Here is a 26,818-nt window from a genome sequence, read left to right as displayed (position 1 = left end):
GAACTGTTTTGCGGACTCCTGGCCCTTGGTTCCTTCTTCCTCGCATAAAAAAAAATAAAATAAAAAAACTTAGGATACATTTTCAGACATGGGTTCAACTCCAGGCTCATCCGATGTGAACCCAGTGGACCACAGACTGAACCTGTCTCCTGCAGCTCACCTTCCTCCTTTAGGCAGACTGGGAGGGACCTATGGGTGTCTGCTGTTGAGTAGCCCTGGTCTGTCTGGATGAGAAAGCCAGTCAGTAAGTGGCAAGTGACTGTCTTTGAAGGCCGGATGTCAAGTGAACTGGCATTCCCTTGAGGTGTGGCATGGTGTAGGGAGAAGAAGCGCTGTGTGTTGAACCGTGTAGTGTGGTGTGTGTAGTACTGTGTAGTGTGGTGTGTGTAGAATTGTGTAGTGTGGTGTGTGTAGAGCTGTGTAGTGTGGTGTGTGTAGTACTGTGTAGTGTGGTGTGTGTAGAATTGTGTAGTGTGGTGTGTGTAGAGCTATGTAGTGTGGTGTGTGTAGAATTTTGTAGTGGAGTCAGCCAGTTTAACCAGTACCACTCCATTAACCCATCCCTCTCCAGCACCTTACTGTACTGGGCAGATACTCTTAAACACAACACACTCCCCAATACTCAACCAATCCCCTCTCATGGCAGGAAGAACTCAGGAGAAAAATGCCCTTATGCAACCAGTCAATACGCGAGTTTTTCCAAATTCCCTGTGGACTTAAACCGCTAAAATAAAGGGCATAAAAAAAAGGGCAGGATATAACAAGGACTTACTGTATTTATCTGATTGAAAAAAAAAACTTCCCTCCGCTTGATGCCCGTTTTTCTGTGTCTCTACGAAGGAACAGCTTAATCCTCTCCAAGCTTTTCAATTTCGTCTATGTTATTGTAATCCAGCTTGATTATTTTGATACCTGGAAAAAAAAAAAGAAAAAATCAGTACAAATCTATCTCTATCTATTGGCAGACACCTTAATCCCCTAAGGGGTGGCCACAAACAAACCGCCTCCACGTCGCTCTGTCCCCTGCCATTTCACTGCCCTGCTCCCAGCTCACACCCCCCTCTCTCATATACCTCTCCACTCAATTAATTCAGATCAATCAATCTATTCAAATCACCCCAATTTAATCAACCACAAATCACCTCCATAAGGGACTGAATAGGGAGGCTGCCAGAGATTGAGCAGCATGGAGAGCTGCCATTAGGTGACCAAGGCCAACGCAAGCAAGTTGGAATCTCTATAAACGAAACGAAATGATCTGTAACTGGATAAAATTAATAAATGAAACGAAATGATCTGTAACTGGATAAAATTAATAAATGAAACAAAATGATCTGTAACTGGATAAAATTAATAAATGAAACAAAATGATCTGTAACTGGATAAAATTAATAAATGAAACAAAATGATCTGTAACTGGATAAAATTAGGAGACCAAGGCCGATGTACGCATGTTGAAGTCCCTATAAACGAAACGAATCAAAACTGCAACTGCAACGGGAACACCTACCAAAGTGATTCTCAATTTCCCTAAGCATCCTGAGGTCGTCATCCCCGTCCACGATGTTGATGGCGTTGCCGGTCTTGCCGAACCGCCCCGACCGGCCGATGCGATGGAGGTAGGTCTCTGTGTCAGCCTTGCTGCTGTTGTGGTGTTGCGGAAGGTCGTAGTTCACCACCAAATTAACCTGAAATTAAAATGATCTTCAATTTGCAACTCATCATCATCATCATCTGGACCTCCTTTCCCATCCTAGGGCAGGGTGAGGAGTAGCAATGTCCAGACAGCACAAACTTGCCCAATCCATATAGGCCACACTTCCATTCCCTCATCATTCAAGCCCCCGGAATCCTGGCTCTATCTGATACGCCAAAAACATTCACCACGTTCTGTAGCTTCACATAAACGTATCCGATAGAGTCAATCCGGACGCTGCCACGTTAAAAAGGGGTGCCAAATCCCTGATCATGCACTTCTCACAACATTCATCCAGCCAGCTCGATCTCTTGTCAGTCCCCTAGCCTCACCGACTTCCATACCTCTCTTCCTCACACACTCATCCACCATATCCCTCCACCTTCTCCTTGGCCTACCTCGCCTCCTCCCTCCTTCAAATTCGCTCAGGTAAACCTTTTCACCACTCTACTGTTATCCATTCTTTCCACATTTGCAACTCTGAAATTAATATGATCTTCAAATGAACTCTTAAAAATTCACTGCTGATTGTTCCTAACCTCATGGGGATAAATGAACAACCTGAACATTTCTCCTATACTCTTTTATATCATACATGCCAGATAGTCATTCCATCAACTATCAAAAACCTTTCTATCTATCTCTAGCCAGACACCATACTCCCATAAGGGGTGGCTGCCTGTCTTTGAGTTAGTGGTTTTACAGGGAGGGGCACTAACCCTCCACCAACCCACTTCTTGACAAGTAGGGAACGTGTATGGCTTGGTTACATGATTACCACCCAGCGTTGTAAATGGTTTCCTGGCTTACAGGAAACCATTAAACTTGTCACTCAATGTAAAGCAGCCTGAAAAGGAAAGAGGAGTAATAAAAAGTGACAGGAAAGATGGGAGAAATAGGAAGAGAGGAGGACAGACACTGAAAAGTGACAGGAAAAATGGGAGAAACAGGATGAAAGGAGGACAGACAATAACCCTGCCAGCTCTGTGATGCTTCCATGCTCTCTCTTATCTCATTAAAATCACGGATAAACATAAACATAATATCATACAGAGTCCACGTCAATGCCACGCGCCAGGACGTTGGTGCAGATGAGGACGCGTTCGTGGCCATCACGGAACCGCTCCAGCACCTTCACTCGCTCGTCAGGCGTCAAGTCACCTGCAGGATGACAAAACAACTTACGATCTTCACTCAAATTACGACTTTCTTCATTACTTAAATCAACTTCTGTAATATCTACTTAAATCGTCTTCCTTAACATCTTTACTTAAATCATCTTCCTTAACATAAAAGCCTAAAAGTTCAGTAAATATGGTTCACAATAATTATGGGAAGGAGACTGAACTGGTATTAAATCATCTATCTATTGCCAGACGCCTTAATCCTGTAAGGGGTGGCCACAAACAAATCACCTCCATGTTGCCCTGTCCCCCGCCATTTCACTGCCCTGCTCCCAGCTCACATCCCCCTCTCTCATATACCTCTCCACTCAGTATTAATCTAACTTGGTTTAAATTATCATCTACCCAACTAATTGCTATGCTGTAACAAATCAGTTCTAAAATATGATGCTAGTCAGTGAAGTGCTATGGAAAGGATGCTGAGCCTTAGCAGTCCTTTTGTGCCACTGAGCTATGTGAAATAAGCTGCAAAAAAGTCTATCTATCTATCTACTGCCAGACGCCTTGATCCCGTAAGGGGTGGCCACAAACAAATTGCCTCCATGTCGCCCTGTCCCCTGCCATTTCACTGCCCAGCTGCAAAAAAGTGATCCAACCATCCATCCATCAGCCAATCCTACGTTGCCCCATGAGGAGCGTAGGAGTCCGGGGCTAGGCATGTTGGTCCTGACACTTAGAGTGAACAAAAAAAGGAATCTAAATGAAGGTGGAAGATCAACAATATTCAGCAACAAGATCGTAAAAGTTCCAACAATACCCGTTAGGAGTGCAACTTGATTTCCGTCATCCTGAAGTCGTTTTGCCAACCAGACAGCGGTGTGTTTGGTGTGGCAGAAGAACATAGCGCTGCCCACGGGAATGGAGAAGATGTTGCTGATGGCTTGGTACTTCTCCTCGGCACTCTTACACTCCACGTACATCTGGGGAAGTAAGTTGGGTGATTGGAAAAATGCACATCATCATCATCATCATCATCACCATCATCATCATTATTATCACCTTCATCATCATCACTCACTCCTCTATTTTTCAAGGCATTGGTAGTTCCAGCCACCTCCTTAAGAACAAGGTGTGTATAGAAGATATGCATAAATAGTAGTTTCAGTTCAAAGTATCCTGTATAAACTGCATAAGACTTGGTAAGCTAAATTCAAAAAATAAACAATATATAAAGAGGCACTAGTGAAATATGTGAAATAAAAGACAAATAAGCACTTGCAGAAAATGATTAACAAAGCAGACAAACTTCCATCTATCTAAAGCCCAAATTTTCTCAGTCACATCCACCCCACAATGTCCTTTCACTTCTTCATTCGTCAACCTGTCCCTTCGTGTCACAATGTCCTTTCACTTCTTCATTCGTCAACCTGTCCCTTCGTGTCACAATGTCCTTTCACTTCTTCATTCGTCAACCTGTCCCTTCGTGTCACAATGTCCTTTCACTTCTTCATTCGTCAACCTGTCCCTTCGTGTCACAATGTCCTTTCACTTCTTCATTCGTCAACCTGTCCCTTCGTGTCACAATGTCCTTTCACTTCTTCATTCGTCAACCTGTCCCTTCGTGTCACAATGTCCTTTCACTTCTTCATTCGTCAACCTGTCCCTTCGTGTCACAATGTCCTTTCACTTCTTCATTCGTCAACCTGTCCCTTCGTGTCACAATGTCCTTTCACTTCTTCATTCGTCAACCTGTCCCTTCGTGTCACAATGTCCTTTCACTTCTTCATTCGTCAACCTGTCCCTTCGTGTCACAATGTCCTTTCACTTCTTCATTCATCAACCTGTCCCTTCGTGTCACAATGTCCTTTCACTTCTTCATTCGTCAACCTGTCCCTTCGTGTCACAATATCCTTCACTTCTTCATTCGTCAACCTGTCCCTTCGTGTCACAATATCCTTCACTTCTTCATTCGTCAACCTGTCCCTTCGTGTCACAATATCCTTCACTTCTTCATTCATCAACCTGTCCCTTCGTGTCACAATATCCTTCACTTCTTCATTCGTCAACCTGTCCCTTCGTGTCACAATATCCTTTCACTTCTTCATTCGTCAACCTGTCCCTCCCTGTCACTCCACATGCTCCTCTCAGATAACTCATTTCCACCGTCCTCACTCTTGACTTGCTCCCCTCTAGCAAGGCCCACACCTCGCTTCCACACAAACTCACCTGTCTGATATTCTTCAATGTTTCATCTTCTTTGCGTAGACGGAAAGTGACGGGATCCTTAATAATGGCCTTGGCAAAGTTCACGACTTCATCTACATAGGTGGCAGAAAACAGCATCATCTGGCAATCCTTGGGCAGCTGTTTATGGATACGAACAGACTGATCCTGCAATACAAAAATACTTTATTATTGTTTGCATAGGACTGGATGATGGATGGATGGATGGATGGATGGATGGATGGATGGATAGTAAAGTAAGAGTGCAATGCTGGATGGTGGTGAGACCTGGGGGGGTAAAAGAAACGGATATTCGTAGGCTAAAAAGTAAAGAGATGATAATGACCGGATGGATGTGCAGTGGGGAGCTGAGACAGGGACTTGAGTATACAGTATTGGTGCTGTGATGAGAAAAGGTAGGCTACACTGAGATGGTTCGGGCACGTGGCAAGGATGGAGGATGGCAACTGGGTCTGGAGGATGAGAGATCTGAATGCTAAGGTTAGAGCTGTGAGAAGCAGGCTGAAAAAGACTTGAGAGGAGGTCATACACTGTGAATTCAGGGATATGGGACTGAATAGAAAAGCTGCTAGAGACTGAGCAGTGTGATTAGCTACCATTAGATGACCAAGGCCGATGCATGCAGGGATGTTGGAGCCTACAGATAAACAAAAATGAACCTACACAGAGTTCAGCAATAACAGGAAGAACAAAAATGAACCTAAACAAAGAGAAAGAACAAAAACGACCCTACAGAGAGTTCAGCGGTAACAGAAGGGCCATACCTGGTGTCCCTGTGTGGCAATCATTACATCGGCCTCGTCCAGCACAAACACCTTGCAGTTCCGAAGGTCCAGACACTTATACTTCGTGGTCCAGTCTACCAGCTTGCCGGGCGTGCCGATTACAATGTGCTCCGTCACCCGCTCCCCACGAGGCACTGAAACGGTAGTGTTACTGGTAATCATCATCATCATCATCACCACTGTTACCACCATAATCACCAACATCAATGGACTATAAAATCACCACCGCCACCATCACTTTCGACATCCTAAAGAAGCAAGGAAACGGAAAGCAAGACAGAGGGATAAAATCAACTGATGCCGTGCTTCCTCTTAAGGGATCCACACACTGGTGTTGATCATTCATTCATTCATTGCCAGATGCCATGTATCCCAAACAGGGTGGCCAAGGGCTCAGAGTTAATTGTTTTACAGGGAGGGGCACTAATCCTCCACCAACCCCACTTGACACGTAGGGAGAACGTTATGCCAACAGCATCTGGTGTTCCCAGGCAGTCACCCATCCAAGTACTAACCAGACACAATGTTGCTTAATGACACAGCTAATTACTTCCCCACAACTGCTGAAAACTGTCAGAAGGAAGTAAATCTCTTGCTGCTATTATCGTAGCAGCCTCAAGCACCTCTCACTGCAAACCCACGGACTGCAGGAAATTGACAACTTCAAATAGTCACTTTGAGGTCCTTTAAAATTATGCAGATGCTGTGTTATGATAGTGTGATGCATGTGGTGAGTAAGTGTGATGTGGTGAGTAAGTGTGATGCAGTGTGGGGGTTGGAACTTCAGTGTGAGCAAAGTGGACTGTCTGTGAGTTGTATTTTGTGTTGGAGTTGTGGCAGGGCTGAGTGGTGGCTGCACTGCATACTAAGAATCATCATCATCATCATCATCATCACCTGGACCTCCTTTCCCACCCTAGGGCAGGGTGAGGAGTAGCAACATCCAGACAGCCCAAATTTGCCCAATCCTGTGGGGCCACACTTCCATTCACTCATCATTCAAGCCCCTGGAATCCTAGCTCAATGGGTTAATGTGCATGATTTACACACATAAAGCATTATCATTTTGTCAAGGGGGAAGCAGGAGGGGGAGGCCAAGGATGAGATGGAGGAACGGAGCAGAGAGGTATATGAGAGAGGGGGGTGTGAGCTGGGAGAAGGGCAGTGAAATGGCGGGGGACAGGGCGACATGGAGGCGATTTGTTTGTGGCCACCTCTTACGGGATTAAGGCATCTGACAATAGACAGATAGACAGACATATAGATAGATAAATAAAGATAGATAGATAGATAGACAGACAGATAGACAGATAGATTTTGGCAAGGAAAATGATATGTTACAAGAAAACTTACACGTGTCTCCCTTAACGGCTGAGCGCGTGGAAATATCCGTGCAGTACTTCCCCATCTGCCTCACGCTCTGCAAGGTCTGGAGAGCGAGTTCCATGGTGGGCGACAGACACAGTGCCTAGAGGGAAAACACAAAGGGAATTAGATGGGGAAACTAGGCGTAATAGGGAAACGTAGAGCAAGGTGTAATAGGGAAAAGTATAGCAAGGTGTAATAGGGAAAAGTATAGCAAGGTGTAATAGGGAAAAGTATAGCAAGGTGTAATAGGGAAAAGTATAGCAAGGTGTAATAGGGAAAAGTATAGCAAGGTGTAATAGGGAAAAGTATAGCAAGGTGTAATAGGGAAAAGTATAGCAAGGTGTAATAGGGAAAAGTACAGCAAGGTGTAATAGGGAAAAGTATAGCAAGGTGTAATAGGGAAAAGTATAGCAAGGTGTAATAGGGAAAAGTATAGCAAGGTGCAAACATCACTCAGATCCCTCCCTATCCCCTGAAAGGACGATGGTGGACTGAAGGACAGGGGGAACTTCAGCCTGTAGTCCACTGGGTTCACGTTCAAATGAGTCTGCATCAATAACAATAACATTCAAATAAGTCTGCATCAATAACAATAACATTCAAATAAGTCTGCATCAATAACAATAACATTCAAATAAGTCTGCATCAATAACATTCTAATGAGTCTGCATCAATAACAATAACATTCAAATAAGTCTGCATCAATAACAATAACATTCAAATAAGTCTGCATCAATAACAATAACATTCAAATAAGTCTGCATCAATAACATTCTAATGAGTCTGCATCAATAACAATAACGTTCAAGTAAGTCTGCATCAATAACAATAACATTCAAATGAGACTGCATCAATAACATTAACGTTCAATCAAGTCTGCGTCAATAACAATAACAACCAAAGCCTACACATACCTGCGTACACTTCTTGGTGGTGTCGATGCGGCTCAACATCGCCAGGGTAAACGCGGCCGTCTTCCCTGTGCCTGACTGGGACTGGGCTATCAGGTTTACGGGCCTGAAAAATAAATCATCATCATTATCATCATCATGGACTGAAGGGACTGAACAGGGAAGCTGCAATGGATCGTGCAGCGTGGAGAGCCGCCATTAGGTGACCAAGGCCGACACATGCAAGCATGTTGGAGCCTTTAAAAACGAAAACGAAACGATCATCCGGACCTCCTTTCCCACCCTAGGGCAGGGTGAGGAGTAGCAACATCCAGACAACCCAAGTTTGTCCAATCCAATAGGCCACGCTTCCATTCACTCACCATTTAAGCCCCCGGAATCCTGGCTCTATCTGATACGCCAAAAACATTCACCACGTTCTGTAGCTTCACACAAACGTATCCGATAGAGTCAATCCAGACGCTGCCACGTTAAAAAGGGGTGCCAAATCCCTGATCATGCACTTCTCACAACATTCATCCAGCCAGCTCGATATCTTGTCAGTTCCCTAGCCTCACCGACTTCCAAACCTCTCTTCCTCACACACTCATCCACCATATCCCTCCACCTTCTCCTTGGCCATAAATAAATACGTCAATAAATACTGCTAAGTAAAAATGTAATAGTCAGGATTCCAAGGGCCTGGATGGTGAGTGAATGTGTGTGTGGCCCATTTCACTAAGCATGATGTTGACTGGTTCTCTCTCTGTCGTGTATTCGCTTTGCTTGCTCCCTGAACCCTGACTCATCCTATCCTTATGTGAGGAAGTAGAAGCTGGGATGATGATGATGATGATGATGATGATGATGATGATGAGGAGGAGGAGGAGGAGGAGGAGGATGGTGGTGAATATGATGATGATGACAATGATGATGATGATGATGATGATGGTGGTGGTGGTGGTGGTGGTGGTGGTGGTGATGATGATGATGATGATGATGATGATGATGATGATGATGATGATGATGATGATGATGATAACTGAATCTTTTAGTGAGAAAATGTAAATATATCTACCTGTCTATCTATCTAGAGCCAGACACCTTAATCCCATAAGGGGTGGCCACAAATAAATCACCTCCATGTCGCCCTGTCCTCTGCCAATTACCTGCCCTCCTTCCAAGTCACATCCCACCTCTCTCACATATCTCCCAATTCCATTCTTCCACTACATCCTCAGTGTCCCCCTCCCCCTCCACTTCACTCACATAAACTCTCCCTGTCAGTCTCTCACTCTCCATCCTCTCCACATAGCCTAACCATCACAGAATATTTCTCTTAATGCTCTCAAACACATCCACATAAATGTAAAAAGTTTCATAAATCTATCTGTCTATCTATTGCCAGACACCTCAATCCCGTTTGGGGTGGCCACAAACAAATCGCCTCCACGTCGCCCTGTCCCCCGCCATTTCACTGCCCTGCTCCCAACTCTCACCCCCCTCTCTCATATACCTTTCCACCCCATCCCTCCATCTCATCCTCGGCCTCCCCCTCCCTCCCCCCCCGTCCACCTCACTCACATACACTCTCTTCATCAGTCTTTCACCCTCCATCCCCTCCGCATGGCCAAACCACCTCAGTGTGTTCCTCATAATGCTTCCTGTCACATCCACATAAATCATTTGGTCAAAAAAATTAATCAATATACAGTAACCCCTCCAATATCCGGATCAATAGAGCCATAGGCAGGTCCGGATAGTGGTCCTGTCCGGATATTGGGCCCCAGCTTATGGACTTGTACTTATGGACCCTAACTCTGAAAAACACCTATACAACTCCCTCTGGACATGCATTGCACCTATTTAAGACCCAAATCACACCAATAAGGCACATAAAAGACTGAAATAAATGCAAAAGAAACATAAAATGAGGTTTTTGAGGTGAGTTTATACAATATTAAACATTCTGGGTACTTACAAGTCCCTTGCTCTTGGACTGGTTTGAACCGCCAGTTTGCAGTCCACAGTTAATCCTCTGCACTCTAAATTCTAATTTCTTAACACTGCACAACACTGTTAATTCCCATGTGTTCTAGTGGCAAGATATTGCAGTTTATTCACTGTTTATTCACAAAAAACAAGCACCTGTGGCTTGCACTGTTATGAGTATCTGCTCTCCATCGGAGTTAAGCTGTGACTGTTGATGTTGGTGGGGTAACACAGTTGCCAGATCGCAACAGCCACATTACCAATCTCCTCAACTTTCATTGTCAGATATAACTTTTCATTACCAAATTCGTAAAGCTAGCATATATTCTTCACTAATTATATATACAAGTGGAAATACATGTAATCACTCTCCTTATAACTAACACCATGTTGATTATTTTTACACTATGTAGGGTAGCAGATTAATCAGAGAGAGCAAACAATCCACCATCTCCATCCTGTGTATCCTCATACATGTGAAAAATCCATTTGGTAATGCATTATTCTAATGCATTACCAAACGAATTTTTCATTACCAAATTGGCCCACACTTGGTAATGAAAAATACCAAATGGCAACCTGACAGGGGAGGGGGGAGGGGGAGGAAGGAAGGGGTGAAGGGACCATGGTGTAACAGCTGTTTGGCGCCAGGCGGGAATTTCAAATTATGGGAGGGAAAAAAGTCAGATTTTTTTCGAATTTTTTGCGGTTTTTGGCCCATTTTGGGAATATTGGATCCCAGGAGGATTATGTCCGGTTAGTGGGGATGTTCGGATATTGGGCGTTCGGATATTAGAGGGATTACTGTACTGTCTTCGGTCAATCACATTCTGCTCCATACTTCTTTTTTTAATGCAAGGAAGAAGGAAGGGAGGGGGAGGCCGAGGATGAGATGGAGGGATGGAGTGGAGAGGTATATGAGAGAGGGGTGTGTGAGCTGGGAGCAGGGCAGTGAAATGGCAGGGGACAGGGCGACATGGAGGCGATTTGTTTGTGGCCACCCCTTACGGGATTAAGGCGTCTGGCAATGGATAGATAGAAGAAGGAACCACAGGGGCAATGGATAGATATAGATAGGAGAAGGAACCACAGGGGCAATGGATAGATAGATGAAGGAACCACAGGGGCAATGGATAGATAGATGAAGGAACCACAGGGGCAATGGATAGATAGATGAAGGAACCACAGGGGCAATGGATAGATAGATGAAGGAACCACAGGGGCAATGGATAGATATAGATAGATGAAGGAACCACAGGGGCAATGGATATAGATAGATGAAGGAACGAAAGGGGCAATGGATAGATATAGACAGAAGGAACCACAGGGGCAATGGATAGATATAGATAGAAGGAACCACAGGGGCAATGGATAGATATAGATAGAAGGAACCACAGGGGCAATGGATAGATATAGATAGATAGAAGGAACCACAGGGGCAATGGATAGATATAGATAGATGAAGGAACCACAGGGGCAATGGATAGATATAGACAGAAGGAACCACAGGGGCAATGGACTGATATAGACAGATAGAAGGAACCACAAGGGCAATGGATAGATAGACAGAAGAAGGAACCAAAGGCCAGCCCGTTCAATTGTCCCCTCCACGAAAAAAAACACAAAAACAAGATAACATAGCGCCACATTCAAGACGTACGGCTCAGCTAGGAGTGTCGGGAGCGAAAATTCCTGGATCTTCGACGGGAGTTTGAACCCCATCTCGTATATCCCCTGGAGGAGTTCCTTGCGCAGGTTCAGGGCTTCGAAGCTCTTGACGCTGAAGAGGGGGTTGTTGGGGTCCTTCTGGTAGATCTCGACGTTGTTCTTCGTCTCCACGATGCCCTTCCTCATCACCTTCCGCAAGAGGGACAACTCGCCGGGGGTCACATTCTCCTCACTGGAAGAGGTGTCGCTCGCGTTGGGGTTCTCTTCCTTCGCCGGTTCCTTTTGGTCCTCTGTCTTAGGGAGCTTTAACTCCACAACCTAAAAAAAATGAAAGAAAGCTCTATTACTGTCTTAGGAAGCTTAACAAATGTCTGAGAGAGCTTTAACTCCTCAACCTGTCACAAGGAAAGCTTTATCAGTGTCTTAGGAAGCTTATCAAATGTCTGAGAAAGCTTTAACTCCTCAACCTGTTACAAGGAAAGCTTTATCATTCTCATGGGAAGCTTATTATCCATCTAAGAATGCTTTAACTCCAGAACCTGTAAAGGAAATGAAAGCTTTATCAGTACTGGGAAGCTTTAACTCCTCAACCTGTAAAGAAAAGGAAAGCTTTATCACTGTCTTAGGAAGCTTATCATCCAAGAAAGCTTTTAACTCTTCAGCCTATAAAGAAAATGAAAGCTTAATCAGTCTTAGGAAGCTTATCATCCAAGAAAGCTTTAACTCCTGAACCTGTAAAGAAAATGAAAGCCTTATCACTGTCTTAGGAAGCTTATTATCCATCTAAGAAAGCTTTTAACCTGCAAAATAATTAAAGCTTTATCATATCTTGGGAAGCTTTAACTCCTCAACCTCTTAAAAAAAAAAAATATCCATCCATCATCCAGTCCTACATTGCCCCATGAGAAGCGTAGGAGCCCGGGGCTAGGCAGTTGGTCCTGACATTTAAGATGAGAGTGAAATTCCTCACATAGAAAAAAAGAAAAAAAAAAAGACAATAGCACTACAGAGTCTAACCTAAATTTAAATCACCCTAACCTAACCTGACAACCATCCCATCTCACCCTAACCTAACCTAACCACCATCCCATCTCACCCTAACCTAACCACCATCCCATCTCACCCTAACCTAACCTAACCACCATCCCATCTCACCCTAACCTAACCTAACCACCATCCCATCTCACCCTAACCTAACTTAACAACCATCCCATCTCACCCTAACCTAACCTAACAAACCAACCCATCTCACCCTAACCTAACCACCAACCCATCTCACCCTAACCTAACCTAACCACCAACCCATCTCACCCTAACCTAACCTAACAACCATCCCATCTCACCCTAACCTAACCTAACAACCATCCCATCTCACCCTAACCTAACCTAACAACCATCCCATCTCACCCTAACCTAACCTAACAACCATCCCATCTCACCCTAACCTAACCCAACCTGACAACCCATCCCATCTCACCCTAACCTAACCCAACAACCATCCCATCTCACCCTAACCTAACCTACCAACCATCCCATCTCACCCTAATCTAACCTAACAACCATCCCATCTCACTCTAACCTAACCTAACAAGCCATCCCATCTCACCCTAACCTAACCATGCTCAATCTAACCATTAAGCAATTAACTATCCCTCTCCCCAACAAAAAAATAAATAAATAAATAAGTAAATCTAACAAAATATTAAAACTGTAATTTTTCTCAAGTTTATGGTGTAATGCATTAAATTTTGACATCCATTTCTATCAGAGTAAAGACATAACTCTATCCTAACCTACTGTCTTTATGAAGAAGCACTACAACAGCCTTCATATGAGACAAATTCCACTGTATAAACATGAATAATCTAAGAACTAAAATGGAGAGTGAGAGATTAACAAGGAGAGTGTGTGTGTGAGTGAGGTGGAGGGAGGGAGAGGGAGGCTGAGGATGAGATGGAGGAATGGAGTGGAGAGGTATATGAGGAGGTGTGAGCTGGGAGGAGGGCAGTGAAATGGCGGAGAACAGGGTGGCATGGAACCGATTTGTCTGTGGCCACCCCTTATGGGATTACAGCATCTGACAATAGCTAAAAAATTGACATAAGATGGATATTCATGAGATAAGAATGGCTGTCAGCATCCACCACCAAGTAATTTGGGGCCTTGACTATCTAACCCTGTAGTTTTACTCTATTCTTCTCTATAATAACCAACTACAGCACGTGTAAGGAAAATTATGTGGTAAAATACGTGCATGTCAAACCAAGAGAAGTGGCGTGGGAACCATATCCATATTTAGACCCTCTGAAACCGCTGATAATTTAATATACCTCTTTATATTAACCTTTGCCACTACATCCTTGGCCTTCTATACTTCTTCTGGCTTTGGTTTGGTTCTGTACTTGATTTTGTTACGTATAATTCGTGTGATATCCATAAATAAGGCAGCCAAACTCAACCTTATATTTCCCAGTATTTTACTATTTCATCATATATTTCAGCTCTCACCTTTGCTGCTAGATCCTTGGCCTCCTGTTCTTCTGCTGCCTTTGCCCAACCTTCACTCATTTTGACCTGGCAGAGGATTTTTTAATTCCGATGAGGCAATACACAAATTTGTCACGAAAACAACCCGATGGTGTTGCTGTCTTTAGTTCGCGCTCACGCTATGGCATATAATTATTTTAAAGAAAACACTAGTAATAAAAAGTCATATTCCTTTATACTTCTTTAGTAAAAACGATTCTTTATTTGTGTTATTATTTGACTTATTATGCATCTGTACATGTGTGAGGGAGAATGTTTTTGGCTTTTACATAACCTTGTTCCGTAGGCATGACTGATACTATGACAGCGCGCTAAATTCAATTAATCTCAGAATTCAATGGAAAACCTTCGTCAGTGGTCTATTTATCTATCTATATATTGCCAAAGGCGTTAATCCCGCAAGGGTGATCACCAATGAACCACCCCTATGCCAAATGGTCGTTCTATCCTCAGCTATCAGACTGCCCTCTCCCCAGATCCTTGGTCTCCCCTGCCCTCTCTCTCTCCAGTCTCCACCTCACTCACTCCTATAATGGCCAATCTTTCGCTTTTCTCTCTACATGTTCAGTAGCAAAAACTGTTGATTGGATTCCATCTGAACTTACTACGATATTTTTTCTCTCTCTCTCTTTCTCTGATATGTCTCTAATTCCTGCTGTCGTCAGATCATTTTATTCATTTTCGGAGGATAAGGCGCTTCACCCGGACATTGCATCGGGAAGGGTTTTCATCTGAGGATTGGTTGGAGTTTAATGCTCCCATAATGCCATTCAGGGAAGAGAAACTGGCCACCATTGCCTTAAATTTCGGGACTGGTAACCTATCCCTGGACCCATTCGCTCCTGATGGGGCAAACAAGGTTGAGTAATGTATAGTCGTCTGAAAGCACCGAGAAAATGTGAAATTATGTCACTGAAATGAAGGGGTCAAGAAAGTACCTGGCAGTCAGTGATGGGTATGTTAAGAGCATCCCCCAAACAGGAGGCCGTTGCCATAGCGACCGAGCCACAGCATCACCCCAAACTTTCACCCATGAGCAAAAGTTCGCCTGCATTTTCTGCTGGCTGTAGCACGGGCTTCTTTTTCTTTTTATAATGTAGTAGGAATATGAACCACACAGCATCAGCACGAAAAAAAACGAGAAATATGGAAAATACATGACACAACAGCGGGAGAGGAATGTAGTTCATGGCTGCATACTTTTTGCTTCCTCATTCCACCCCCGCCTTCACATTTGCCACAATCACTTCCTAGGTTGAAACAAGACCCACCAGGAATTTATGAAGAATATCAGAATTATCAGTCCCAAGGGATTATAGCAGAAAAGAATTAAAGACCACGATACTGTGTGTGTTCAACCTCACGAATAATGTTAGTCGAGTGGCCACAGCAAGAACACAGGCATGTAAGTATTGCCCATAATTTTAGTATATTTTGTACTTCAGTTGACTTAGAAGTTTATATAATAGTCTGCAGGGGAAATTACCATAGATATTTTCCTCTGAAGGGGCCTTTATGTTGAAATATGTTGTTGTAATTGCTGTCTGCCGTCCTGTGCTGGCAAAGTAGGAGTAGGGAAGAGGTGTCCATAGGAAGTGATGCACGCAACAGCCAGTGTATTGCAATGGCTGTGTTTGTAGTAGCATCAGGTAATTGGTACTGGCTTCTTTAGTATATGAGGGAATGGGGAATGAGTTGGGGGGAGGGCAGTCAAATAGTGGGTGACAGAGGGACTTGGAGGTGTTTTGTCTGTGGCCACCCTTTGCGGGATTGGGGCATCGAGCTATAGATGGATAGATAGATCGATTCTTGAGTTCATTGATATATTGTATGGGAGTTTATTCTTTTATTCATGCTGTTTGAACACAATTTTATTCACCCAAGGAAAGCCCATTCATTTTCAAGGGATCAATGAATGCAAAATCTAACTCCTCTGATTCAAAAACTGAGCCCTTAACTTTTTAAAATTGGCTGAAAAATAGTAAAAATACCTTCTTGGATTAAAAATGGTGTCAGAAATGGAAGGGGTAAATTGGAGTAAATGTTCAGTTTATGTATTCCACTCAATATTTTTTTTTTCTGTGTTCTTTTCGTGTCGTTTGGAGTTTTTTCATTTATTTAAGGTAGTATAGAGTAGCATATCCAGCCTGATGTAAAGATCCAGCTTAATTCATAGCCAGGAGTAGTCACATCAGGGGATTAATTTCACTAGTAACCAAGGAGACATTCGTAACTCAGGCTCATTGTATATCACGCAACGACAGCTTAATATTAAAATTTTAGGAATAACTCAGGCCCCTGAAATAAAAACAGACCAGTATACTTCTTATTTTGAGTTTTCAGGGTTAGGTATGGTAGTTTGGGTAATGAAAGGCTTCAGTCCGAAATCAGGAATGGTTTGTCAACTGTGTTTTTTTGAGTACCAGTAGGGCAGTGAAATGGCGGGGGACAGGGTGACATGGAGGCGATTTGTTTGTGGCCACCCTATACGAGATTAAGGTGTCTGGCAATAGATAGTTTTTTGACTGACTGAATTAGGGGGCCTTCTGTACAACTTTTCCATTTCAGATGCTTCGTTGCCAAATTTTTTCAAGTTGCCAATACACCCCTAGTTTGTGCAGTATGTTTTTCTGGACTTAACATAACCTAACTTAACCTAACCTAACCTAACCTACCGTGCCCTACCCTTACCTTACCTGACCTAGCCTAACCTAACCTAACCTAACCTACTGTGCCCTACCTTATCTGACCTAGCCTAACCTAGCCTACTGTGCCCTACCCTTACTTTCCCTAACCTAACCTAACCTGACCTAGCCTACTGTGTCCTACCCTTACCTTACCTTACCTAACCTAACCTAACCTTATTTTGGCATAGAGTCATTAGTGGATGGGGCTAGGAGCTGGAGGATTGTCCCCTTCCTAATTTACTAAGTGCGAAATTAAGCAAAGCAGTTGTAAAGAAAAATCATAGAGAATATCTGTCTAATTTGGTAAGACTGAAAAAAAAAAAAAGTAAAAGAAAAATATAGTAATTAAAAAAAAAAAAGATGCAGTAAAATAAAAATATATAGTACAGTAAAACCTCAATATAATGGACTTCAGTAGCCCGGAATTTGCTTTTATCGGAATTGAGGAGCCACCGGACTAAATTCCTATACTGTATATTGGAAATAGTCCGATAAAGCCAGAAGCAGTCCGGACTGCCTGACCACTTCAGCTGTGTTCACCACAATAAGGTAAATAAAAGACATGTTTATCAGTGTACAGTACAGTATTATTATATATATTATACCATTTGATTATTGTAGTAAAGGTATAATACAGTACAGTACTGCAATGGTAGTGAAATAGGTTTAAAAACCATTGGTGCCATCCGAACTAATGTCTGATATATCGGAAAAAGTCCAGGTTAGCAGGGGGATGTCCGGACGCTGCTTTTATCGGAATTTCGTTTTTTTCGGAATGGCTTGGGCCCCAATTAGTCCGTTATAGTGAGGGCTTACCGTAATGGAAAAAAAAGATGCAGTAAAAGGAAGAATATAGTAATGGGGTTGAAACTAGAATAATAGCCTATTATAAGTACTTCCCCAGGTACAAGAGAAAAAGCAGTCCAGAGAATTACCAGCCACACAAGAGGCATAGGAGAGGCAGGTCACCACAGGCACCGTCGAATCCACAACACAATGAGTTCCACGTCCACCCTCGGAGCCAGTACAACCACGCCTCCCCAGCCCTCCGTAGCCCCTTGTTTATCGGAGACTTCTCGCTGGATGGGAGGCGTCGGTTCTGCCACGATCAGAGAAACTTGCACTTTATCACCGTAGACTGGAAGGACTCGAAGAAGGTGAGGTTACAGGCTACAGTATACAGCAGGCCCTCCACACTCGCAGAATCAGCTTTTGTGGGCTTTGAAGATACACGGATTGCCCTTCTGTGGAGCCAAGACTGAATGTAATGGGTATTTAAGCAATGTTGGGTCTGGTTAGTACTTGGATGGGTGACCACCTGGGAACACCAGATGCTGTTGGCATAACGTTCTCCCTACGTGTCAAGTGGGGTTGGTGAGGGATTAGTGCCCCTCCCTGTAAAACAATTAACTCTAAGCCCTTGGCCACCCCGTTTGGGATACATGGCGTCTGGCAATGAATGAAAAATGAAAATGATTGCAAGAAGTTGGGGTATATATGTAGCAGATGACTTGCCCACACGTCATCAGCTATTTGTGATACTTTATGCTGCTTTCAGGTCCCAGATATGGTTTATTAGGTACAGTATGTGCACACTTGCTCACACGGGGTGATTTGTGGCTGTAGAGGCACTTACTGGAGGGTGCACCAAACATTCGAGGATATTTCACATTCGCAGGGATCTGTGTTCCCTAACCCCCATGAATGTGGAGGGCTGGCTGTACAGTAAATTGTTGGGTGGGAGAGAGAGACAGGTGAGAGTTTGAATTCTTTATTTTATTTAACATTTCTGGATACACAGAACCCATTTTTGGAGAGTCTGAACAAGAACTGGTCCAGCTGAGGCATTTGTACCCATGGAAATTCCCTCCCCTTTCTTTCACTTCTTGTTCAGACTCCATGATGATGATGATGATGATGATGGTGGTGGTGGTGGTGGTGGTGATGATGGTGGTGGGGGTGGGGGTCCTGGTGATGATCATGATAATGAATGTGATGATGCTGGAGATGATGATGATAATGAATGTGATGATTGTGGTGGAGATGATGATGATAATGAATGTGATAATTGTGGTGGTGATGATGATAATGAATGTGTTGGTGGTGGTGATTGTGATGATGGTGGTGGTGATTGTGATGATGATAGTGGTGGTCATTGTGGTGATGAGTGAGATGATGATGATGATGATTATTATAATGGTGGTAGTGGTGGTGATAATGATGATGAATGTGATGATGGTGGTGGTGATTGTGGTGATAATGATACTGGTGGTCATTATGGTGATGAGTGAGATGATGATGATGATGATTATGATTACAATGGTGGTGGTGGTGATAATGATGATGAATGTGATGATGGTGGTGGTGATTGTGAAGATGATGATGATGATGATGATAATGATGTTATTGTGTGTCTCCAGGCTTCCTTCGACCTCAGTGTCTCCTACGACAAGGTGGTCAGGAAGAACGTTGACGAGACCAGAAATGAGAAGCTGGACCGATTGTTGGAATGGATTATGCTCAACACGTCCAAGTTCCACACGCAACAGACTGCCGGCCGCCCATTGCAGTGGTAAGATGAATACGTATGGATTGAATGCCGTTTTAATATGTTTGGATTCAGTGCCTCTTTTAATATGTTTCGATCTCTTTAATATGTTTGGATTGAATGCCGTTTTAATGTGTTTGGATTGAATGCCTCTTTAATGTGTTTGGATTGAATGCCTCTGTGTTTGGATTGAATGCCTCTGTGTTTGGATTCAGTGCCTCTTTAATATGTTTGGATTGAATGCCTCTGTGTTTGGATTGAACGCCTCTGTGTTTGGATTGAATGCCTCTGTGTTTGGATTGAATGCCTCTATGTTTGGATTCAGTGCCTCTTTAATGTGTTTGGATTGAATGCCTCTGTGTTTGGATTGAATGCCACTTTTAATGTGTTTGGATGGCTTTAATATGTTTGGATTGAATGTCTCGTTAATATGTTTGGATTGAATGCCTCTGTGTTTGGATTGAATGCCTTTATGTTTGGATTGAATGCCTCTGTGTTTGGATTGAATGCCTCTACGTTTGGATTGAATGCCTCTGTGTTTGGATTGAATGCCTCTGTGTTTGGATTGAATGCCTCTGTGTTTGGATTGAATGCCTCTATGTTTGGATTGAATGCCTCTGTGTTTGGATTGAATGCCTCTGTGTTTGGATTGAATGCCTCTATGTTTGGATTCAGTGCCTCTTTAATGTGTTTGGATTGAATGCCTCTGTGTTTGGATTGAATGCCTCTGTGTTTGGATTGAATGCCTGTATGTTTGGATTGAATGCCACTTTTAATGTGTTTGGATGGCTTTAATATGTTTGGATTGAATGTCTCGTTAATATGTTTGGATTGAATGCCTCTGTGTTTGGATTGAATGCCTCTGTGTTTGGATTGAATGCCTTTATGTTTGGATTGAATGCCTCTGTGTTTGGATTGAATGCCTCTACGTTTGGATTGAATGCCGTGTTCCTTTCGCATGAGCAAGCGGGTTGGCAGAGGGTTAGTGCCCCTCCCTGTAAAACAACTTACTCAAAAGACAAACGGCCACCCCTTATGGGATTATGGCGTCTGGCAATAGATAGATAGATAGACAGATAATCCCATTTTTTCATGTACCTGTTTCATTTAATTTTGTATATTCATGGTAATGTCTATCTATCTATCTATTTATTGCCAGATGCCTTAGTCCCATACGGGGTGGCCACAAACAAATCGCCTCCACGTTGCCCTGTCCCCCGCCATTTCACTGCCCTGCTCCCAATTCACACCCCCCTCTCTCACATACCTCTCCACTCCATCCCTCCACCTCATCCTTGGCCTCCCCCTCCCTCTCTTGGTAATGTATGGCAGTTTTATTTAGTACTTTTTTGGGGGGGGATTGGGAGGCACTTGAGGGATATTCATATGGCCTGGCAGTTGAGCTGACTGGTTATATCAGTGCCACCACAAGAAGGGGTCCCTTTCCAGCACCGAAGTACAACAGAAGCAGAGAAATAGAATGAAGTAGGCTGGTCACTTTCATCTCAAATGTCAGGACCAACTACCTAGTCCCGGGCTCCTACGCTCCTCATGGGGCAACGTAGGATTGGATGATGGATGGATGGATGGATGGAAGACAAAAACGGAGATATAGTAGTAAAGTAGGAAAGTAAGAGAGCTGTTATCTCTATCTCCAAGTCAGGTGAGCCACACAATTACTCATTTTTTATCTCTTCCAGTCTCTCAACGGATTTTGTCTGCTTCCGAGGCTTAGTTACTGAATTGCTCTGCACCCCATACGAAGGGCGGGAGGGCTGGATCATATGCGCAACAAGGTACAGTTCCGGACAGAAATATCGCACCAGTTACTACCCGAACCATTATGAGATTCTCACATAACATTCTGGAAAGTGTGACAAGTGTGGTAGCACGCCACTGGATCCCATAAGCCTCTGCTCACCCTCGTATTGTTTATCGTAATGAGGTGGATCAGTTTATATGTCCTCAGCTGTACAGTAAATCCAAAGGTAACCCACTGAGGCCAGGAATATCTTTTTCATTTTATTCTTGCCATTACTTGCTATTCCATTAAGTTAAGGATAGTATATTTTATCTATCTATCCATCCATCTATTGCCAGATGCCTGAATCCCATAATGGGTGGCCACGAACAAATTGCCTCCACGTCGCCCTGTCCCCCGTCATTTCACTGCCCTGCTCCCAGCTCACACCTCCCTCTCTCATATACCTCTCCACTCCATCCCTCCAACTCATCCTTGGCCTCCCCTTCCCTCTCCCCCCCTCCACCTCACTCACATACACTCTCCTTGTCAGTCTCTCATTCTCCATCCTCTCCACATGGCCAAACCACCTCAGTGTATTTCTCCTAACACTTTCTATCACATCCACATCCACACCACAACGCACCTTCACTTCCTCATTTGCCATTCAGTCTCTCTGTGTAATTCCACATGATAATAATGATGACGATTTTGTTGGTGATGATAATAATAATGATGATGATTGTGATGATTATGGTGATTTTGTCAGTGGTGATGAAGATGATAGTCATTTTATGGATGATGAAGATGATGATGATGATGATAATGATGAAGGTGATGATGATGATGATGATGATGAGGAGGAGGAGGAGGAGAGAAGAGGGTGATGATGATGATGATGATGATGATGAGGAGGAGGAGGGTGATGATGATGATGATGAGGAGGAGGAGGAGGAGGAGGGTGATGATGATGATGATGATGAGGGTGATGATGATGATGAAGGTGATGATGATGAGGAGGAGGAGGGTGATGATGATGATGGTGATGATGAGGAGGAGGAGGGTGATGATGATGATAATGATGATGATGATGAGGAGGAGGAGGGTGATGATGATGATGATGATGAGGAGGAGGAGGAGGGTGATGATGATGATGAAGGTGATGATGATGATGAGGAGGAGGGTGATGATGATGAGGATGATGATGATGATGATGAGGAGGAGGAGGGTGGTGATGATGATGATGATGATGAGGAGGAGGAGGAGGGTGATGATGATGATGATGATGAGGAGGAGGAGGGTGATGATGATGATGATGATGAGGAGGAGGAGGGTGATGATGATGATGAGGATGAGGAGGAGGAGGAGGAGGGTAATGAAGATGATGATGATGATGAGGAGGAGGAGGGTAATGAAGATGAAGATGGTGATGATTTACGTTTATTTCAGATTCCGGAACACCATATACCTTTGTGCCTACGAGACGCCCGAGAGACAAGCCCAGCGAGAGGCAGAGACAGACCAGCAAAAGAAAATTTGCTCCTGGGGGTATAAGTTTGAACAGTACATGACCGATGGTGAGATTTATGACTATCTATTTATCTATCTATAGCCCGACGCCCTAATCCTGCAAAGGGTGGCCACAGACAGAGTGCCTCCAAGTCTCCCTGTCACCCACCATTTGACTGCCCTCCCCCCAGCTCACTCCCCCCCTCCCTCATATACCTCTCAGCTCCCTCAGCTTACTCCCCCCTCCCTCATACACCTCCCAGCTCCATCCCTCCTCCTCATCTTCAGTCTTCCCCCTCCCTCTCCCTCCCTCCGCTTCACCTACATACACTCTCTTAGTCAGTCTTTCATTTACGATTATACTGCATTATTAAAACTAAGAGCGTGGAGGTGTGGAGAGGTAGCACTTTAGATAGATAGATTGATAGATAAATGGGTAGGTGGGTAGAGAGATAGGTAGACATAGATAAGATTGATTGATAGACGGGCAGATAGAAGTAGGTAGGTAGATAGATAGATAGACATAGATAAGATTGATTGATAGACAGGCAGATAGATAAGTAGGTAGGTAGGTGGAGAGATAGGTAGACATAGAATTGATAGATAAGCAGATTGATTGATAGATAGACAGATAGGCAGATAGATACATTGATAGATGGATAGAGGAAGGCAGCTTCAACTTATCATCCACATAATTCACATCTAGATCAACATGGCATTGCAAGTACCACTACAAATGTTCGATCTTGTGTTTACAGGGAGTGACGTGAAGGAGGGAGTAAATGAAAACGAGGAGTACTGCTGCGTAATGAGGTCGCGTTTGGACTCCCACTCGATTGTTTATGGTGCTGAGGTTGACGGAGCCGACCCTGTGCGCTACAAGACCCCTCACTCGGATCTCCAGGCCTTTGTGGAGCTGAAGACTAGCAAGGAATTAGCGACTGACAGGGACCAGTACACACTACATAGGTATTTCTTGGTCCAGTCTTTATCATATGTTCCTAAGTTGACTATTTAATATTTATATCATCATCATCAATATCATTATCATCATTATCATTATCATCATCATCATCATCATCATCATCATCATCATCATCATCATCATCATCATCATCATCATCCGCACCTCCTTTCCCATCCTAGGGCAGGGTGAGGAGTAGCAGTGTCCAGACAGCCCAAATTTGCCCAATCCAATGGGCCACGCTTCCATTCACTCATCATTCAAGCGTCTGGAATCCTGGCTGTATCTGATACACCAAAAACATTCATCACGTTCTGTAGCTTCACTTAAACGTATCCGATAGAGTCAAAAGGGGTGCCAAATCTCTGATAATGCCATTTCACTTTCCTGCTCCCAGCTCAAACCCCCCCTCTCTCATATACCTCTCCACGCCATCCCTCCATATCATCCTTGGCCTTCCCCTCCCGCACATTCTAATTGCATCTTTTCCCTTTCAGGTATAAGCTAATTAAATGGTGGAGTCAGTCATACCTGGTCGGGATTCCAAGAGTGGTGTGTGGGTTTCGAGACCAAGATGGAATTGTACGCACACTAAAGACGTACGAGGTTAAGGACATGCCGCAGCTTGGCCTGGTGTGTCTCTTGTTGGGTATTTTGTTGTAGAATGAGTAACAGGAGAATGAGAGACTGACATGGAGAGTGTATGTGAGTGAGGTGGAAGGGCTAGAGGGAAGGGGAGGCCAAGGATGAGATGAAGGGATGGAGTGGGAAGGTACATGAGAGAGGAGGGTGTGAGCTGGGAGCAGGGCAGTGAAATGGTGGGGTACAGGGTGACATGGAGGCGATTTGTTTGTGGGCACCCCTTATGGAATTAAGGTGACTGGCAGTAGATAGATGGATAAATAGATAGATAGATGAATAACAGTTCCTTTGCAACTTGTTTCATGTAGGTCAGCAGATGAAAAAGACAATGCTCTGGCCCTACATGCATTCCAGAGCACTTCTTCATGACTGGCATCATAATCTAGTGTTAATCAGTTGTTACCACTCAGTATTCAAGATAGAGATGCAGTTTTAGGCCAGGTTAGAGTAAAAACAGTACAATATTACTTCTGTAGTTATGCATCTAAGTTTCTCTCTTTCAGGATTACTGGAAATCTGGTGTGATGCTGAATTTCCTGAACAAATTCCTCGGCTTTGTCAAGAGAATCGTACAAGTGGATGACCCGGAATCAGTGTATATGTTTGAGAGGCATCGTGACGGTGGCAATATAACTTGTAAATTCTTGGGGCATGATTCACAGTGGACTTTTCTGCCCAAGTGGTATTATGAGAAGGTTTTTGACGGTGCGGTATAATGTCCACCTATACCCAGACACCACAATCCCATAAAGGGTGGCTGTCTTTGAGTTAATTGTTTTACGGGGAGGGGCACCAACCCTCCGCCAACCCACTTGTTGACACATAGGGAACACGTGTGGGCATCAGATAATTTAGGCTAAGTTATGAAAGGGTTATGCCTGTGAAAAATGCAGTACAGTACTCTCACATCAAAAATAATAATCCTAACCCATCAGTATTCAGTCATCTTTCTTAAATTAATTCATCTGGCATCTTAACCCCACCAGACCCAGACATCTTAAATTAATTCACTTTGCATTTTATCATCATCATCATCATCTGGACCTCCTTTCCCATGCTAGGGCAGGGTGAGGAGAAGCAATGTCTGAGAGCCCAAATTAGCCCAATCCAATGGGCCACACTTCCATTCACTCATCATTCAAGCCTCCGGAATCCTGGCTCGATTGGATATGCCAAAAACATTCACCACTTTCTGTAGCTTCACATAAATGTATCCGACTGAGTCAATTCAGACGCTGCTGCATTAAAAAAGGGGTGCCAAATCCCTGATCATGCACTTCTCCTCACAACATTCATCCAGTCAGCTCGATCTTTTGTCAGCCCCTAGCCTCACCAACTTCCACACCTCTCTTCCTCACACACTCATCCACCATATCCCTCCACCTTCTCCATGGCCTACCTTGCCTCCTCCCTCCTTCAGATTCGCTCAGATATATCCATTCTCTCCACATGACCATACCATCTTTCCTAAGTTAAATTAATTCGCTTGGCATTTTAACTCCTTCAGACCCAGGCATCATAAGTTAAATTGATTCACATTTTAATTCCATCATTCCCGAGCATCTTTCTTAAGTTAAACTGATTTGCTTGGCATTTTAACTCCTTCAGATCCAGGCTTCTCTCTTCAGGTAAATTCTTTCACCTTGTACTAGCCAGAATTTAGAGAGAGAGAGTGAGAGGTCCTTGAGCATCAGACATCAGTAAATACTGTATAGTAGTTATAAAAAAAAAAAATAATAATAATTTGGTTTTACGCCAGGTATCCCCGAAAGGCTAAGGCATTGCCCCTGAGTAGAGGACTTTTGGACTGGAGCGTATAGCATTTTATGACCGGATGCCCTTCCTGATGTCTACCAATGACCCTTGGGTGGATTCGATCCTCCGACCCTTCGGTCAGAGCGAAGCGCTCTAACCCACTGAGCCACGGCTGCTATAGTAGTTATATATATTTAACCAAAGGAGGCTTGAATGATGAGTGGGTGGAGACATGGCCCATTGGACTGGGCAAACTTGGGCTGTCTGGATGTTGCTACTCCTCACCTTGCCCTAGGGTGCGAAGGAGGTCCGGATGATGATGATGATGATGATGTTTCTTGTAAGTAGAATAACATCATCATCCTTTCCACTTATATGGGATAAGAGGCACCAAGTTACAGGAGCAAGAAAGCAGTTGACTCTGATATATAAAGTGTAAGTGTGTGGAAGGTTTGTCTGTGAGGTGGAGCGAGGATTCTGGGGGCTTGAATGGTGAGTGAATGTGAGTGTGGCCCATTTAATTGCACAGACTTTGACTAGTTCTCATTCTATCAATTTTTTTCTGATTCTTTACACCCACTTCACCCCATCGGTATGCAGGAAAAGAGGTCTGGTTGATAGTGATGATGTGATGCCATTTCACTGTGATTGCCATTTT

At 43.7% G+C, this 26,818-nt stretch overlaps 2 protein-coding genes across 2 annotated transcripts; one reads left to right on the top strand and one right to left on the bottom strand.

Moving 5' to 3' along the window:
- Positions 1-769: 769 nt before the first annotated feature.
- On the bottom strand, positions 770-14,399 carry Dbp80 (putative ATP-dependent RNA helicase Dbp80). Its single transcript, XM_080271917.1, has 10 exons — positions 14,276-14,399; positions 11,760-12,085; positions 8,132-8,234; positions 7,203-7,317; positions 5,829-5,983; positions 5,047-5,211; positions 3,638-3,800; positions 2,748-2,857; positions 1,511-1,688; positions 770-912 (listed from the first exon to the last, which is right to left on the bottom strand). Exons 1-10 carry the CDS (start codon positions 14,333-14,335, stop codon positions 848-850), a joined length of 1,440 nt encoding a protein of 479 aa, XP_080128043.1. The 5' UTR covers positions 14,336-14,399; the 3' UTR covers positions 770-847.
- Positions 14,400-15,077: 678 nt separating this feature from the next.
- LOC145399344 (decapping and exoribonuclease protein-like) lies at positions 15,078-25,144 on the top strand. The gene is made up of 8 exons (XM_080271999.1): positions 15,078-15,178; positions 17,906-18,158; positions 19,422-19,573; positions 21,250-21,345; positions 22,740-22,867; positions 23,558-23,768; positions 24,261-24,396; positions 24,909-25,144. Exons 1-8 carry the CDS (start codon positions 15,078-15,080, stop codon positions 25,119-25,121), a joined length of 1,290 nt encoding a protein of 429 aa, XP_080128125.1. The 3' UTR covers positions 25,122-25,144.
- The last annotated feature ends 1,674 nt before the right edge of the window (positions 25,145-26,818 follow it).

The sequence above is a fragment of the Coenobita brevimanus genome, chromosome 48, assembly GCF_032717465.1.
Source record: "Coenobita brevimanus isolate Jiangsu-jjx chromosome 48, ASM3271746v2, whole genome shotgun sequence".
Taxonomy (NCBI): domain Eukaryota; kingdom Metazoa; phylum Arthropoda; class Malacostraca; order Decapoda; family Coenobitidae; genus Coenobita; species Coenobita brevimanus.
Note: the sequence above shows the minus strand (reverse complement) of the source record. Positions and strands in the feature narration are given on the sequence as shown.